We start from the raw sequence: 16106 nt of genomic DNA, 5'->3' as shown, positions 1-16106 counted from the left end.
CCCTCGATCCAAATGTACACAACGCAAATACAGTCAATAGGCTCGACCCTTGAACCGCTCATGTATGAGTATGACGTACAACTACAAATACTAAAATTTAATACGTGATTATAAATAATTAGTATTTTTGAAATAATTTTTATCTATAAATTGTTCTTCATAACGGCATCGCTAATCGGATGTACATCATACATAAGCTGTTCAAGGGTCGAGCCTAGTGTTGCGTTGTGTACATTTGGATCGAGGGATCTACACGAGATCAGTCTGGTAAGAACCTTCATTTTTTTACATTTTTATTTACCATTTTTGTTAAACCTTCCTACGCATTAGGCGTAGGAAGGTGTAACCACCAGGTGTAATCACCACAATTTACGTGATTTTTATATTAAATTAAAAGATGGATTTCCTAGGGAAATTCATCTTTGTTTTGGTGAGTCTCTTATACATATGACTGGCGGTTCAAGACTCAATGATGAAGAAGTAAATGTCAAAATATTAATTAAACATCATCATGGAGTCCTCAAGACTAGGCATGGCTTGGCATTCGATTTATTTAGTTAAAGAATAGAGACAACTAAATATTAAAATGTTAGACTCTATCTTATTTCGGAAAGAGTTCCATATGCTATCCTCTACAACAGGGCTTGACATCATAGCATTGAGCCATTAGACAGCTGGCACTTTGGCAGCCGTCTGTTTCGAGGAGTTTTTTATCATTTTTATTATTTTTTTTAATTTCTCCGTTATAGTCACAGACGGCTCGCAATCGTGCAGCTGCCATTAGGGGGTTAACAAAACAATGCTATTTCTACATGTTCAGGGTGGAATTAATCTTTGTTTCACTTGACAATGAGAAAATTAGAATATTTCATATTTCAGGTAATGAAATGCAAAAGAAATAGTGAGTGGATGACGTCATCAGTCTCCTCATTTGCATAACAACCAGGATGTGCATATAACTGTTTTGTGAAATTAAGCGAAACTTTAAAATGTCATAACTTTCTTATTTTACATCTGATTTTGATGAAATTTTCAGTGTTATGCTTGTTGGATTTTTCTCTTTTTATTCAAATCAACTAATGGTTGGGGTGGACTTGTCATGTAAGTATGTACGATGCATATTTTGCCTCTGCTATCATTTCCATTATATGTATTTCCCAATTCATCACAATAATTGCAGTTTTATCATAATTTTGCGTTTTGGAAATTATGCTATTTTGTGACTAAGGGTACATACATCTCGTCTGCTCTTTCATCCGATTATATCGATATCAAGGGATTCTAGTTTGGAGGCCTTTCGTGAAACAGGTTTAGTAAGATTGGAGCTACATGTAACTCCGTAGTTGGTGGACAAAGATATGACTACGGTAACTTGTCCGGGTGTTGAGAAACAAGCCCCAGGATGATAGCAAACAGATCAATGTCTTATTGGATTTTAGAAAAGCATTCAATTCAGTTCCACATGAATGTTTATTAACAAAGCTAAAGGCCCTTGGGATAAGCCAACCCCTGCTATCTTGGATTGCAGCTTTTCTCAAGGGAAGAAAACAGAGAGTTGCCATTAATGGAGTCACCTCAGCGTGGATGGAATTGAAGAGTGGAATTTTGCAAGGAAGTATCCTGGGGCCAATTCTGTTTGTCGTCTACATAAACAACCTACCAATGGAAGTTTCTTCAGACATACTACTCTTTGCGGATGATACAAAGATGTACAGATCTGTTCAAGACGATACAGGATCTACAACACTGCAGAATGATCTGACAAGTCTAACCTCTTGGTCCGAGAAATGGCAGCTACCATTCAAGGAAAGCAAATGTGCAGTTATACACATGGGAAGAAAGAACAGACCGGTCAAGTCCTACCACACGAAAGGAAGTGAAGTAAAGAAATCAACCATTGAGAAAGACTTAGGAGTTCACATCGATGTTGACCTCAAATTCCATGAACATGTATCCAAATCTGTTAGCAAAGCCTACCAACTGCTCAGAATTGTAAGGCGTACCTTCACAAAACATAAAGACATTACCCCTCATATTCAAGTCTTTGATCAGACCTGACTTTTTGTGGCACTCTAGATGGAAAGGTGAGGGAGATAAGATTGAAAGAGTACAGAGGAGAGCGACGAAGATGATAATCGAGATCAGAGCACTTCCATATGAAGAGAGGCTGAGAGTCCTGGACTTACACCCACTACACTATAGGAGAAGGAGAGGTGATGCCATAACAGTGTTCAAAATCCTCAAGGGTATGGTGAGACTGAGCCCAAGTCAGTTCTTCACCTTATCTACCCATACAGCTACGAGAGGTCACTCCCTTAAAATCTTCAAGGAGAGGTCCTGTTTAGAGGTCAGAAAGTGTTTTTTCAGCAACAGAGTGGTGGAAGACTGGAATAGACTACCTCAAATTCTATTGATGTTTTCAAAACTCGACTGGACAAACACTGCAAGATTGAGCAATTCAACCTCTCATAACCAAACTGTCTTACCCATGCGCATGTGCAATAAAAAGTAATTATAAATTAAAAGTATAGATAGTCTAGACCGAGGATCCAGGATCTACCTCTCCTCGTATCCAGATGATGATGATGATGCACCCCAAACCAAAATAACAAAAGATTGTCAAGACTTCTGGTTCTTTCACTTCAGATTTTTCTTGACATGCTTTGTTCTATTGATTTTTTAGTGTATCTTACCTGAATTGATTATATGCATAATCGCTAAAAAACCTCTTCCGGTATTACTATTATCATGTCTCGCTAGCATGCATTGCAAGAAGAGATCTTGACTGCAGTTACAACGAGGTGAGTTATAGTCCCAACTCGGGTAAGAAACACAAAAAAATCAATGGAGAAATCTGAAGTGAAAGAACCAGAAGTCTCTACAATCTTTTGCTATTTTGGAGGGGGGGGGGGGGTTGCATTATAAGCAGGGGTGTGAGAGATCAGATTTTTATCTGATTTCAGATTTTTTGGTTTTGATTTTCAGCTTATTTTTGGCTTTCCTCTGTACAAAAAGTATGGGAGCTCTTTCTACTTCAGATTTTTTCAACACTCTTCAGCTTTTTTCAGATCTTTTTATTTGTGACCACTCACACCCCTGATTATAAGGAATTCTTTCCTGGATCTACATCTAATGGAAATAATAGCAGAGGCAAAATTAGACTTAAAAATCAGTCTATTTCTGTCAGGGATATGCTCTGCTGAGACTTCGTCTGGCTCTGCGGCATCCCCTCTGTCAATAGACCGAAGTCTCTCATAGAACTCGGTCCTTCACGTTTATAATTTCGTGGAGCTCAATACATTTTGTAAATCGCTCTCCTTATTTTTTCGAGGAGCTCAATTGAGCTCCTCAAAATCGCTCTCCTTGAGGAGCTCAAATAAATATAATTCAATACATATAAGCTAAATTGTAGATTTTTCTTAAAATTGTAAAAGCAATAGCTGTGTAGCTATTATGTAATATGTGGTGAAACTAGGCCTGGGCCATTACATTGACAAAATAAAATTGCAAAAAATTGCAAAAATTTTTTTTTGCAACATCCTTCCAAAGGGAGTTTTTATAGAAAGATGATGAAAAGGGGCCAGAAACATATTTTGAAAGCCTTTATTTTCTCAATGTAAAAAAATATTGTCAAAATAGCTGTGATTTTGTAGATTTTCAACTTTTCAGACAGAAAACACACATTCGGTAGTACGCTACCATTTACAAGTGACCGAAACATTTCAAGAGGGGTGCAATCGGAAGTTGATATCATAAAAAAGGAAAATGATCTCTGGAAACATGTTATATCTTTACTTTTTGAAGGTATTTGTGGAAGTTTGATGAATTTTTAAGAAGATGTACATGTATTGCATTTGATATGTTTAAATTTATGGAAAGTGTTGGGTAATATATAAGATTTTATTCAACTCTATCGACCCCTGATCGGGAGTACATGTATGAGAGTCTCAACAAGAACATATTTACAATAATGAATATGCGTATTAAAATGAAAATATATATTTACAATAATGTAATATGATCCACTGACATAACGGTACTAATAGATTTATGAAATGCATATAAAGTTTAATTTTCATTAAATGTTTCATTATGTTTACAATTTTTGTTTTCTTTCAGGGGCTGGTGTGAAATAATTTGTATGTTGTTATACTGAAGGTACAATACTACAATAAAACTATTATCAGTTATTTAAGGAAATGATATTTCATTCATTACTAAACCACATGATAAATGGAGAAGTGGTTCGCATGTGACGTCACAAATCAAAAAAATCAATTCAAATAACTTTTGAAATCTTTGTTGGATTTTATCCAAACCTTCAACAATATTTTTGTATTATTTTTTTCTGTAGAAATTTCCATAGAGTTTTACATGCTGGTTCCCATTTTGGCAAGTAGATTTAAAGACAGTTTAGCAGCACAATTCAGCGGCTCTCGCACGCACTTACTTTTGAACTCACAATGCGCTATGTCGAACGAGGGATGGGGGCTGTCAAATTGCGGCCCAAAAAATGGTAATAATACATTTCATTATATTATGAAATGTTGAGATGGAAGTTGCAAATAAATATTAAAATTAAAAATCAACAAATATATTCAACATACATTGATGCATATTTTGTTTTGTGAAAAGAAATTTTATGACACAAAATATTGCAGAAAAACTTATTATGTTGAATCTCGGGCAAGTAACTCTCTGAAATGGGAATGAGCATGTACAATAACTCTGAAGAATTTTTACACTGATACCCATTTCAACGAGATTTATTTCGTCAGTGATGATTTTGGGAAGATACATTTTACTAGTGAGATTTATTTTATTTCTGATTTATTCAGTGAATGTGATGATATTTTCCCCACTGTTTAAAATTGACAGTGTGGTCTTTAGCAGGCAAATCTAGGGTTGATGGTTCAATTGTAAAATTATATAATTTCATTGGCAATGCGACCAAGATCTATGATGTCACAGATGAACAACTCTCCCCTTGCTCTCTTTTTGCTCATTCTATAATCATATGACAAACGATTCATCAATGATATAATGTTGTGAAACCTCTGTTCTTGTCCTCTCATAAAGAGAACACCTCACCTTGTGATAGACTCTAAAAATATGAGAATATAAGTGAAATAAGTACTAAAGTAATGAGGGAGTTGTACGTGTGTGACATCACAGATCTTGGTCGCATTGCCAATGGGAGGATCTACATGGCATTAGTGATTTCAATCTTCAAATATTCATAACTTTCTTATTATTCATTCAATCTTCCTCAAACTTTCAACAATATGTTTCTTTGATTTTTCTCTTTTATATGGATTCAGCTGGTTTCAAGGGTTTCATTCTCCTTTAATGTTTGACTAAGTAAAGCTACAGACATGTATGCAAGGGGTGGTAATACACCATCATCAGTGTCCTCTAAAAAATTGTCCACCATGGAAATTTGAGCCTGAGGAATTGTTAGGCCTATTCATTATATGTAAACAAACTAACAAAGACAAATTACACATCCCTAGTAAACAAAAACGATCCTCGTTTTCAGACCAGCTCCTGTATGAACCCGAGGCCAGATCTAGAGTCTTACATACTGTATTTAAAAACAAAAGAATGCATTATTCGCAGTCTCCAACTTTTCAAGTTTTTCCTTCAGAAAACACACTTTTAGTGGTATTACAGTAAATATCAAGGGACCAAAATATTGCACATGCGAGAGGAGTGAGATTAGAAGCTGGTATCATAAATAAGACGTTTAATCGCAGTGGTTTTTTGTCTCGCCTGCATAGCAGAGCGAGACTATAGGTGCCGCTTTTCCGACGGCGGCGGCGGCGGCGTCAACATCAAATCTTAACCTAAGGTTAAGTTTTTGAAATTACATCATAACTTAGAAAGTATATGGACCTAGTTCATGAAACTTGGACATAAGCTTAATCAAGTATTACTGAATATCCTGCCTTAGTTTCAGGTCACATGACCAAGGTCAAAGGTCATTTAGGGTCAATGAACTTAGACCATGTTGGGAAAATTATTTTCAAAATCTTAACCGAAGGTTAAGTTTTTGAAATGACATCATAACTTAGAAAGTATATGGACCTAGTTCATGAAACTTGGGCATAAGGTTAATCAAGTTTTACTGAACATCCTGCTTGAGTTTCAGGTCACGTGACCAAGGTCAAATGTCATTTAGGGTCAATGAACTTTGGTCAAGTTGGGGGTATGTGTTGAATTACTATCATAACTTTGAAAATTTATGGATCTATTTCATGAAACTTGGACATAAAATTAATCAAGTATTAGTGAACATCCTGCCTGAGTTTCATGTCACATGACCAAGGTCAAAGGTCATTTAGGGTCAATGAACTTTGGCCAAGTTGGGGGTATTTGTTGAATTACCATCATAACTTTGAAAATTTATGATCTAGCTCATGAAACTTGGACATTAGGTTAATCAAGTAGCACTGAATATCCTGTGCGAGTTTCAGGTCACATGACCATGGTCAATGGTCATTTAAGGTCAATGAACTTTGGCCGTGTTGGGGATAATTGTTAAATTACCATCCTAACTCTGAAAGTTTATGGATCTAGTTCATAAAACTTGGACATAAGAGTAATCAAGTATCACTGAGCATCCTGTACAAGTTTCAGGTCACATGACCATGGTCAAAGGTCATTAAAGGTCAATGAACTTTGGCCGTGTTAGAGGTATTTTTTGAATTACCATCCTAACTCTGAAAGTTTATGGATCTAGTTCATACAACTTGGGATATAAGAGTAATCAAGTATCACTGAACATCCCCTGTGAGTTTCAGGTCACAAAACCAAGGTCAGGGGTCAGTTAAGGTCAATAAACTTAGGCCATGTTGGGGTAATTGTTGAATTGCCATCATAACTTTGAAAGTTTATGGATAGAGTGAATGAAATGTGGACATGGGTGTAGTTGACAAGTCTTAAGTCACCGTTCAAATATCATTTATGGTCAATGAACGTGGTATTATGTCATTATATGAATGGTGTTTTTGTGAATGATTATTTTATAGTAGTTTTCAAAGTTAGCACTGCTGCTATATTAAATCGCGTAATGCAGGCGAGACTGCCAGAGGCGCTCCACTTGTTTTTTCTATCTATCTTTGTGGAAGCGTTTAAATGTATTTATGGTGGAAATTTAAAAATTGTACGAAAATAGTGTTATGATATTGTATAAATTTTTATGAAAAGTGCTCAGTAATACTAATACATGTATACGATACACTACTTTACCATACATTGTAAAAGCTGCATGTATTCTAAGAATAACAATAGTTGAAGTTTTGTCTGTTTTTCAGTTTTCACTGCTCACATGCAGTGTTTTGCTTTAATAGAAACATAAAAGTTTATGATTCTTGATAATGGGCATTAATGGGCTCTCAATTTAAGTTGCCCCGGGCCACTGCTAATGTTGAACCCTGGATACCGAAACATATGATTTGGCAAATTCTGTGCATAAACTAGATACAGAATTTATCAATTTTCAATATTGAAATTAATGGTCTGCATTATATGATATCATTGTACGTGAACTGAGTTGAGATTACACTGTTTGTATACTGTAGAAAAGATTGAATATTTTCCTCTTCATATTACAGATTCAAAAATTGTTTTCAACAGTTACCTTAAGAGAAGTTACTACAGAGTTATTATTTTTTAGATGATTTAGAACCAATTAGAGCTCTCTGATTTTTATTTTGTTTCTCCAATTCTAAGGTGAGATTTTATTATTAGACAAGAACTTTGTTCTATTTCAAATGAAGAAGTAAAAAACCATCTTAATGTTTGTTTTTGAAATATCTTACTTTTTTGTCCAGAAGTATCAACTACAGTAATATTTATCCAGGCGTCCGTTTCATAAAGCTGTTCGTAAGTTAAGAGCGACTTTAAGAATGACTGGTGATCCTTTTTACGCTCTAAACCATCGCCAATGAATCTACCATTTACCACAAGAACGGATCACCAGTCGTTCTTAAAGTCGTTCTTAACTTACGAACAGCTTTATGAAACACCCACCAGATCATTTAATGAAAGTTCCTGTCATTTGTCCAGATTGTAGTCTAAAATATTGTTTCTGTTTCTCTTTTATTCCATTTTTAACAGACAACAGATTGATCTACATTTAAATGTCATCCTGTACTGCTTCAAAATACTTGGAAAGGAGAATGTACAAATATTAATTTTGATCACTTCATCAGAATGGAAATGATTTCATCTGGAAATTTTGAACATGTGGAGCCATTGTAGCATGCACCAACCCAAATCTGTGATGGAAAATTGTGAAGGTTTTTTAGAACATTGATAGCTAGTTTAGATACATGTATCTTTCCACAACTTCATATGCCAGAAAAGCAAGGAAGGGGAGAAAACCGACAAGTGACAACTGTTAAAAACAAACTTAATTGGTGCTGGAAAGCATACCTTTACATCTGAAATCATGGACAAGTATGAGAGACTAGGAAAGATTGGTGAGGGGTCATATGGAGTGGTATTTAAATGTAGACACAAGGACACTGGTACAATAGTTGCTATCAAAAGATTTGTGGAGTCTGAAGATGATCCCCTCATCAAAAAGATTGCGTTGAGAGAGATCCGTATGCTGAAGGTGAGTGTAAGCCAGTATGCAGTCATTTGCAAGAATATTATTTGTGTCTACAAAGAATTTTTATTTCAGCTATGTACATTGTTCAAATAAAATATTCTTCAGTTGATTCTACAATGAACCTTGTTTGTACCTACAGATTAACATGTGCTCTAAATATAATTCTTGTGATTAAAGTTGGTATTTTTGTATTTTGTATTTTTTCTTTATTAATCAAAGATTTTTCATCTTATTCTGTTTTGAATTTTCAAATAAATTGATTTTGGTACAGACCACCCCATACAATATTGTACCAAAATACATTACTGAATTGAAATTACTCTTCATTTGTTAATCTTTCATATACTGATTTTCCCAAGCATTTTTTTTCAGACCAGAATATATGCTGTTTACCTACGTGTAAATCTTCGAAGTTGAAAATATTATATATTTATTGCTTTAATGCTGTGATTTTTCTCCTATTTCTATAGCAACTTAAACATGAGAATCTTGTCAATCTGAAAGAGGTCTTCAGAAGGAAAAAGAAACTTCACCTTGTATTTGAATATTGTGATTATACAGTACTCAACACATTAGAAGCCAATCCGAATGGGTGAGGACATCACTATTTTTCTTTTTAACTCAGCCATTACTGTACATGTAGATGTACATGAAGCTGATGAAAGGAAAGAGAAAAACAAACATTTATTTTTCTTTCTGATTTTGATTTGTTTCCATATTGATTTGTTGTATAATTGTAGAGTCACAAAAAGCAGCTCTGCAATACCTATACTAAAATCAAACAATCTGCTTAGTAGATATTGTGCAAATATTGATTGGGTAATGACAGGGAAGGCCGGGGGGGGGGTGGTATTCACAAAATATATTATCATATACACTGTCTTCATTGATTGATTTTTCAGCAAGTTTGATGATTTTTATTGAACAGCTCAAAGAACTAGCGTACAAACAACCACCTTCAACTTATTTTGACCCATTCATTTTCTTTAATTGGAATTTAATCACATCTCAGGATGAATTTTTTTACAAGGTTAAATTTTGCGAAAGATTTTTTTATATCTTTGATTTTTTTTTTTTTGGGGGGGGGGATTTTGTCCATTTTTTAATGTGTCAAATTAAGTACACTGTCCATAGTGATCAAGAAATTTGCAATTTTTTTTTCTTTGAGCAAACAATTATTTTCTCTCGTATTTAATTTATTATTAAGGAAAGCTAATATGATGCCTGTCTTAGGAAGTCTTTCAATGTCTACCTTGCTTCTCTCTACATGTACTTTTATTTGGGTGTTGATATTGATATATGTGCACTATATCTATCTATATTTTCTATTGTTTATTATTTTTGAACATTTTTCATTCAACAGAGTCCCTGAAGGGCAGGGTATGAACATAGTCTACCAAACTTTAGAAGCTGTCAATTTTTGCCACCAACACAATGTAAGTTGATTTTCAGTAGTTAGTACATGTAGCATGGTCTTCTTTGCTATTTTGAATAAAATCATTTTCTTATTTCAAATATCAAAGTGCATTGTGAAAGATTTATTATCTTGCATAAAACAAATCTAACTGGTTTTAGGTTAGATTGAAAAAATACCAATACTGTGAGAGGAATAAGGATTTACACTTGATGCTATATTCTGAAATTCATTAAAAGGTATATTACACCAAAACTAATTTTTGATTAATACTGGTATTGTGGTAGTGTGTGGAATAATATTTCCACGTCTCCCAAGGTAAACATACAGTACAAGATAAATTGCAGAGAGGGTGGAAAGTTTGATACAACAGGCAATAAAACATTCCAAAATAAGAACTTATGGCATGTGGAAAGAAGGCAATTTGTATGTCTTTGCAATGTTGATTTTATTGATCTATTAGGATATAATAGAATCTTACTGAATTTGGCAGTATTTTTTTACTTTCAAATTTGCAATTTTAAGCACTATGCAAGGAAAAGGCTGCTATGTTATGTACATCTTTTTATAGTTTAGGGTAAATACATTGTAGACCTTTTAGTTTCATACTCCTGTTTTATTTCTATACTACATTTATGCATATTAGACATATCCTGTCAAAATAATTGCACATTTATTCTTTCATTTCAGTGTATTCATAGAGATGTCAAACCAGAAAATATCCTCATCACCAAAGATGGACGAATTAAATTATGTGATTTTGGTTTTGCTAGAATATTAAGTAAGTATGACTAAAAGATTTTTTTAAATGTTATAATATTTAGCTTAAGATTTTTTAATTGTATTTAAAAAAAAAATTTATGGTTTTTAAATGTGAATTTGATAGAGCCTTCATATAACTGTTGAATGTAATTACACAAGACAAGGCAATCTGACTCTGTTCTTAGAAATAAAAGTAAGATATTTATTAAGGAAATAAATGTAATAGGATTATTTTAGAACACTAGTATTGTAATCAAATATTTTTCAGTCTTTATTTCTTCCCACCTTTCCCTTGTATCCTTCACATTTGAATGATTTTCTTTGTGTTATGTTTGAGTGAATATGCATGTAGTCACAATAGAACAGCACTTGTGTATCAGAAGGATTATGGCATAATGAATGGAGTACTTCATGCATGCAGTCATGTACATCTGATAAGAATGAAGTAAGCCATATTTCATTGAGGACTAGAACACATGTGTGGTGTGGTTCACAGCAAGAGAGATGGAAAGAGAAAAAAAAACATAATTATCTTTTCGTCGTGCAGAAGTAATTGCCCTTGAGATATCTTTAAAAATCAATATCTCACGGATGCTTGACGACAGAGATATAAGCAGTACCTCCGTGTTTTTTTGTTTTTTTTGCATTCTCTATTGTATGTGTATGAACTTACAAGAAGTGAGATGCAATTTACGTGTTCTTGTGGTGTTGAGCCAGCGTTGGTAGGCACCGATTGATGCAATCAGGTTGTCATGCCAACCACAAAGCACTTTATATTATGGTTGCTAAGGCATATATGATCTACTTTACTTGCCGAAGACAGCTGTTCAAATATGAAAAGCTGATTTATCCTGCTGACAACAAATTATAAATTTAGGAGATGCATGCACATAGAGCAAAACCTCCTCATGGAATGGATCCAAGACTGAGATGTGCATTTTTTTTGCCATGATGAAAAAAGCACTCCTGGGTTTTCTACTATTTTTTTTTTAATGAGTCTAATAATAAAAACAGTCTAACAATGATATATTTTTAATTCTTAGCCCATATATAAAGCTCACTATTAAAAAGGAAATTAAAAATGTTATAATTGACAATTTCTCAACTTTTGATAGATTGTAAGGGATTTTTATGCATGTGGATCCTAATGAAAATGTTTTAAACTCTGAATAAGTCCAGTGTCCAAATTTATGCACCATCCTGAATATGTTCTTGTGTTTGATAAATTGTACATTAACGTGTAATTATTATTTGACAAAAACTTGATAAATCAATTTATAAATCTGCAATATGTAAAACCTGAAAAACTATGAAAAGTCTAATTGAGTTTTATACTTGTTATGATCAAAAGTCCATATTATGAAAGTAATATCTTGGCTGGTCACCAACTCATCAAGAGAGAAAGAGAGAGAGAAGGGGAGTGAGAGAGAGAGGAAGAGGACAAATAACTCTCACTCGCATTGACTGTAGCCCTGGACCGTGCAATTTAATCACCAATTTCAGGCAGAGCAAACATGTGTGTTTTTGTTTGCATGTATCCATGGAAACGATAATGCCTCATTTGTGCTGATCTTAATTTCCACATGAGAGAGAATTGCAGATAGGTACCCATTAAGAATAATTGATCAGTCCCAACTTGTTTGTTATAGAATTTGCAATAAATTGTAGCTTCAAATAAAATTAGATTTTTAAGTGGATTGGTATGGAGTAATGAGATCTATAAAGAGCTATATGATTGTGTATTCTTGACTTACTATATTTGTAATGAGAGAAGTTGCTTGATAATGGTGGATTGCGTTAATGCATTGCACTTTGGATAATAAATTCTTTGCTATACATGTACACGCATTCCTATTACACTGTTTATCAGTTCCATACATGTACATGTACCTGATCATAAAAATGCAAGAAGGCATTCATAACAGAGAATGTTTAACTTGTAATTTATTCTCATCATTGCAAAGTAGATTTTATGATTTAAAAAATACGTTCTGAAATATGAGACATCGTTTATTTTGATTATTTTCAATTATATTGTGATTTGATTCATTACCTCTGTATAATGTTTTTGAATTGCATATTTTTGATAATTGATACGGTTAATTTACATGTATATCCCAGTAATCCCACCATCACTGGAAATAATTGCCATAGAAAACTTATTTCTTCAAACACTGGTAAGCCTGTGAAAATTAATGATAAAAGACAAGTTAAAACAGCATATACAGGTATACAGCAATTCATTAATAATAATAGCATTTTGATGTAGTATGTTCATGTTACAAAATCCAAACCAAAAAGGGGGACAGCAGACTATTTCAAACTGTACAACATTGTAAGCACTACAAACAAATATAATTGTATTAATAAGATCTGAAACAGAATATTGAAATCTGAATGAACATATTTCATTGATGAGAATGACAAACACTATCTGTACATGTAGTAAATAGATGTGTTCACCCTTGCATCCATTATGTCGACTAGGATTGCAACAGAATAACGTTCTTCAATGATTTTAAGTTTTGTGTGAGCCAAGTGCATGTAATACATATTGGGCTGATGTTTCTTTATGTTTCTAGGATGTGTCAAGAAAAGGAAACTCGACTTTCATAATTCGTAAATTTTAAAAAGAAAATTGTTGAATGATTATCACTCAAAAGTCAAAAGTTTGACTTTTCATTGATGTTTTGATTATGTTCCCATGTTTCATGTAGGAGCATGCAGCTCTAAACACCATTGTTCTTGAAATATTTGCAAATTTTCAAGTGGTTCACTAGCCTAATTTATTGTCTCGCCTGCTTAGCAGAGCGAGACTATAGGCGCCGCTTTCCGACGGCACCATTGAAATCTTAACCAAGGTTAAGTTTTTGAAATGTCATAATAACTTAGAAAGTATATGGACCTAGTTCATGAAACTTGGACAGAAGGGTAATCAAGTATTACTTAACATCCTGCCTGAGTTTCAGGTCACATGACCAAGTTCAAAGGTCATCTAGGGTCAATGAACGTAGACCATGTTGGGGGAATCAATATTGAAATCTTAACCCAGGTTAAGTTTTTGAAATGTTGTCATAACTTGGAAATTATATGGACCTAGTTCATAAAACTTAGACATTTAAGGGTTATAGTGTGTCACTGAATATCCTGCCTGAGTTTCACTTCACATGATTAAGGTCAAAGGTCACTTAGGGTTAACAAACTTTGGCCATGTTGGGGTTATTTGAGGAATTGTCATAACATTAAAAGTTTATGGATCTAGTTCATGAAACTTGGACATAAGAGCAACCATGTATCCCTGAATATCATGTGCGAGTTTCAGGTCACATGACCAAGGTCAAAGGTCACTTAGGGTCAACGAACTTTGGCCATATTGGGGGTATTTGAGGAATTGTCATTATGGATCTAGTTCATGAAACTTGGACATAAGAGCAATCAAGTATCCTTGAACATCATGTGTTAGTTTCAGGTCACATGACCAAGGTCAAAGGTCATTTAGGGTCAACAAACTTTGGTAATGTTGGGGGTATTTGTGGAATTGTCATAAAAAGTCTATGGATTTAGTTCATGAAACTTGGACATAAGATCAGCAATATTTCCCTGAATACCCTGTGTGTGTTTCAGGAACATGGCCAAGATCAAAGGTCATTTAAAGGTCAATGAACTCTGGCCGTGTTGGGAGTATGTGTTGAATTGACATCATAACTTAGGAAGTTTATGGTACTTGCTCATGAAACATTTTCATAAGGGTAATCAAGTATGAATGATTGTTTTGTACATGTCTTAGGTCACATGATCATGGTCAAAGGTCATTTTGGGTCAATGGACATAATATTTTATTATCATATTAGTGTTTTCTTCTCTGAATGATTAGTCATTAGCTGTTTTTCAAAGGAAGCACTGCTGCTATATCGAATAGTGCAATGCAGGCGAGACTGCCAGAGGTGTTCCACTTGTTATTATTTACAATGAGATTAAAGTTTAATTCATCATTTTCCATAGTTCTTTTCCATAGATTTTTAAGAAAATGATTCAATAACCTGCTTTCTATCATATTGAGCAATTCAAATAAACATGTGTTATAAAACTTTTTAAAGCAATGTTTAGTAGAGCAAGGTAAACACAATCATAGATGCTAGTACTTTCATGTATGTGCACTGGAAATAAACTTTCTGCCATTTCCTATTACCCGGTACTTGTACTTGTTAAGAACAATAATGCTCTATGATATACAGTCCAGTATATATCTTTGTAATTCTACCAGATTTTGTTTTCAAGTGATCTAATATTATGCCATAAATATTAAAGTGGGGCTCCAATTTTGTTGGCAAGGTCCATGAATAAAAGAAAACAAAATGAACATAAAATCCAGCTTCTCTCAGTAAATGCATGTTGTATGTAAAATACACATACATATAGTTTACTGTTCATTGCATGCTTGAAAGCATATTCAGTAAATATTACATATTGATACATATGTATTTGTATTAATTTCCATTACTTCCAGCTGGTCCTGATGACGAGTACACAGATTACGTAGCAACCCGATGGTACAGAGCACCGGAGCTACTAGTTGGTGATATGGTGTATGGCCCACCCGTTGATGTATGGGCCATCGGTTGTGTAACAGCAGAACTCATAGCAGGAGAGGCCCTCTGGCCTGGCAGATCAGATGTTGATCAGCTATACCTTATCAAACAAACACTAGGTAAGTTTAACACATTTTTGGGATTTCAGTTTTGTTGTTGATGTTTAGAGCATGAATTACGGCTGCTTAAGCGTGTGTTTAATCAATTTTTAGGCTAGAATCACAAAGGAAAATATAAACTTGGGAGCATTCAGTTTTCCCATTTTTTAATCCTTCCCACCATGTTTTGCAGACCAGTGAGTTTGACCCTTGAATTAAAGGTCAAACTTAAAGTGTATTCAGTACATATACCCGATAAGGAAGAAATTATTTTTGTGAAGTCATGATTGAGATCACTGTTGCATTCAAACATCTGTGGTTTTGCAGACCCGTGCACTGTGTTTGAGCTGGGTAAAATACATTTATATTGGTACTTGAGTTATTCTCTCAGTACACTATTGGTAATTGATTTTTACTGTGGCGCAAAAATTTACAGCACCATTTAGATTGTTTTGATGAGAATTAATAAACTCAAAATTTCCTTTCGTTTTCTGATTAGGTGATTTGATTGACAGACATCTCAAGATTTTCAGCACAAATCACTTCTTCAAAGGAATGAGTATTCCTGAACCAGAGAGAAGGGTAAGTCAATATGAAAACAGATATCTTGATTCCAACACTAC

General features: G+C 34.0%; 1 protein-coding gene across 1 annotated transcript in view; it reads left to right on the top strand.

Annotated features, from left to right (window-relative positions):
- The window catches only part of LOC129264956 (cyclin-dependent kinase-like 1), a 29676-nt gene that overhangs the window by 2779 nt on the left and 10791 nt on the right, over positions 1 to 16106 (top strand). The window contains exons 2-8 of the mRNA XM_064101936.1: positions 4120 to 4158; positions 8122 to 8623; positions 9091 to 9212; positions 9984 to 10056; positions 10725 to 10815; positions 15304 to 15504; positions 15983 to 16065. Coding sequence (XP_063958006.1) covers positions 8456 to 8623; positions 9091 to 9212; positions 9984 to 10056; positions 10725 to 10815; positions 15304 to 15504; positions 15983 to 16065 — 738 coding nt within the window. The 5' untranslated portion in view covers positions 4120 to 4158; positions 8122 to 8455. The remainder of the gene's footprint in view (positions 1 to 4119; positions 4159 to 8121; positions 8624 to 9090; positions 9213 to 9983; positions 10057 to 10724; positions 10816 to 15303; positions 15505 to 15982; positions 16066 to 16106) is intronic.

Source organism: Lytechinus pictus, chromosome 7 (assembly GCF_037042905.1).
Source record: "Lytechinus pictus isolate F3 Inbred chromosome 7, Lp3.0, whole genome shotgun sequence".
NCBI classification, from domain to species: Eukaryota; Metazoa; Echinodermata; class Echinoidea; order Temnopleuroida; family Toxopneustidae; genus Lytechinus; species Lytechinus pictus.
Note: the sequence above shows the minus strand (reverse complement) of the source record. Positions and strands in the feature narration are given on the sequence as shown.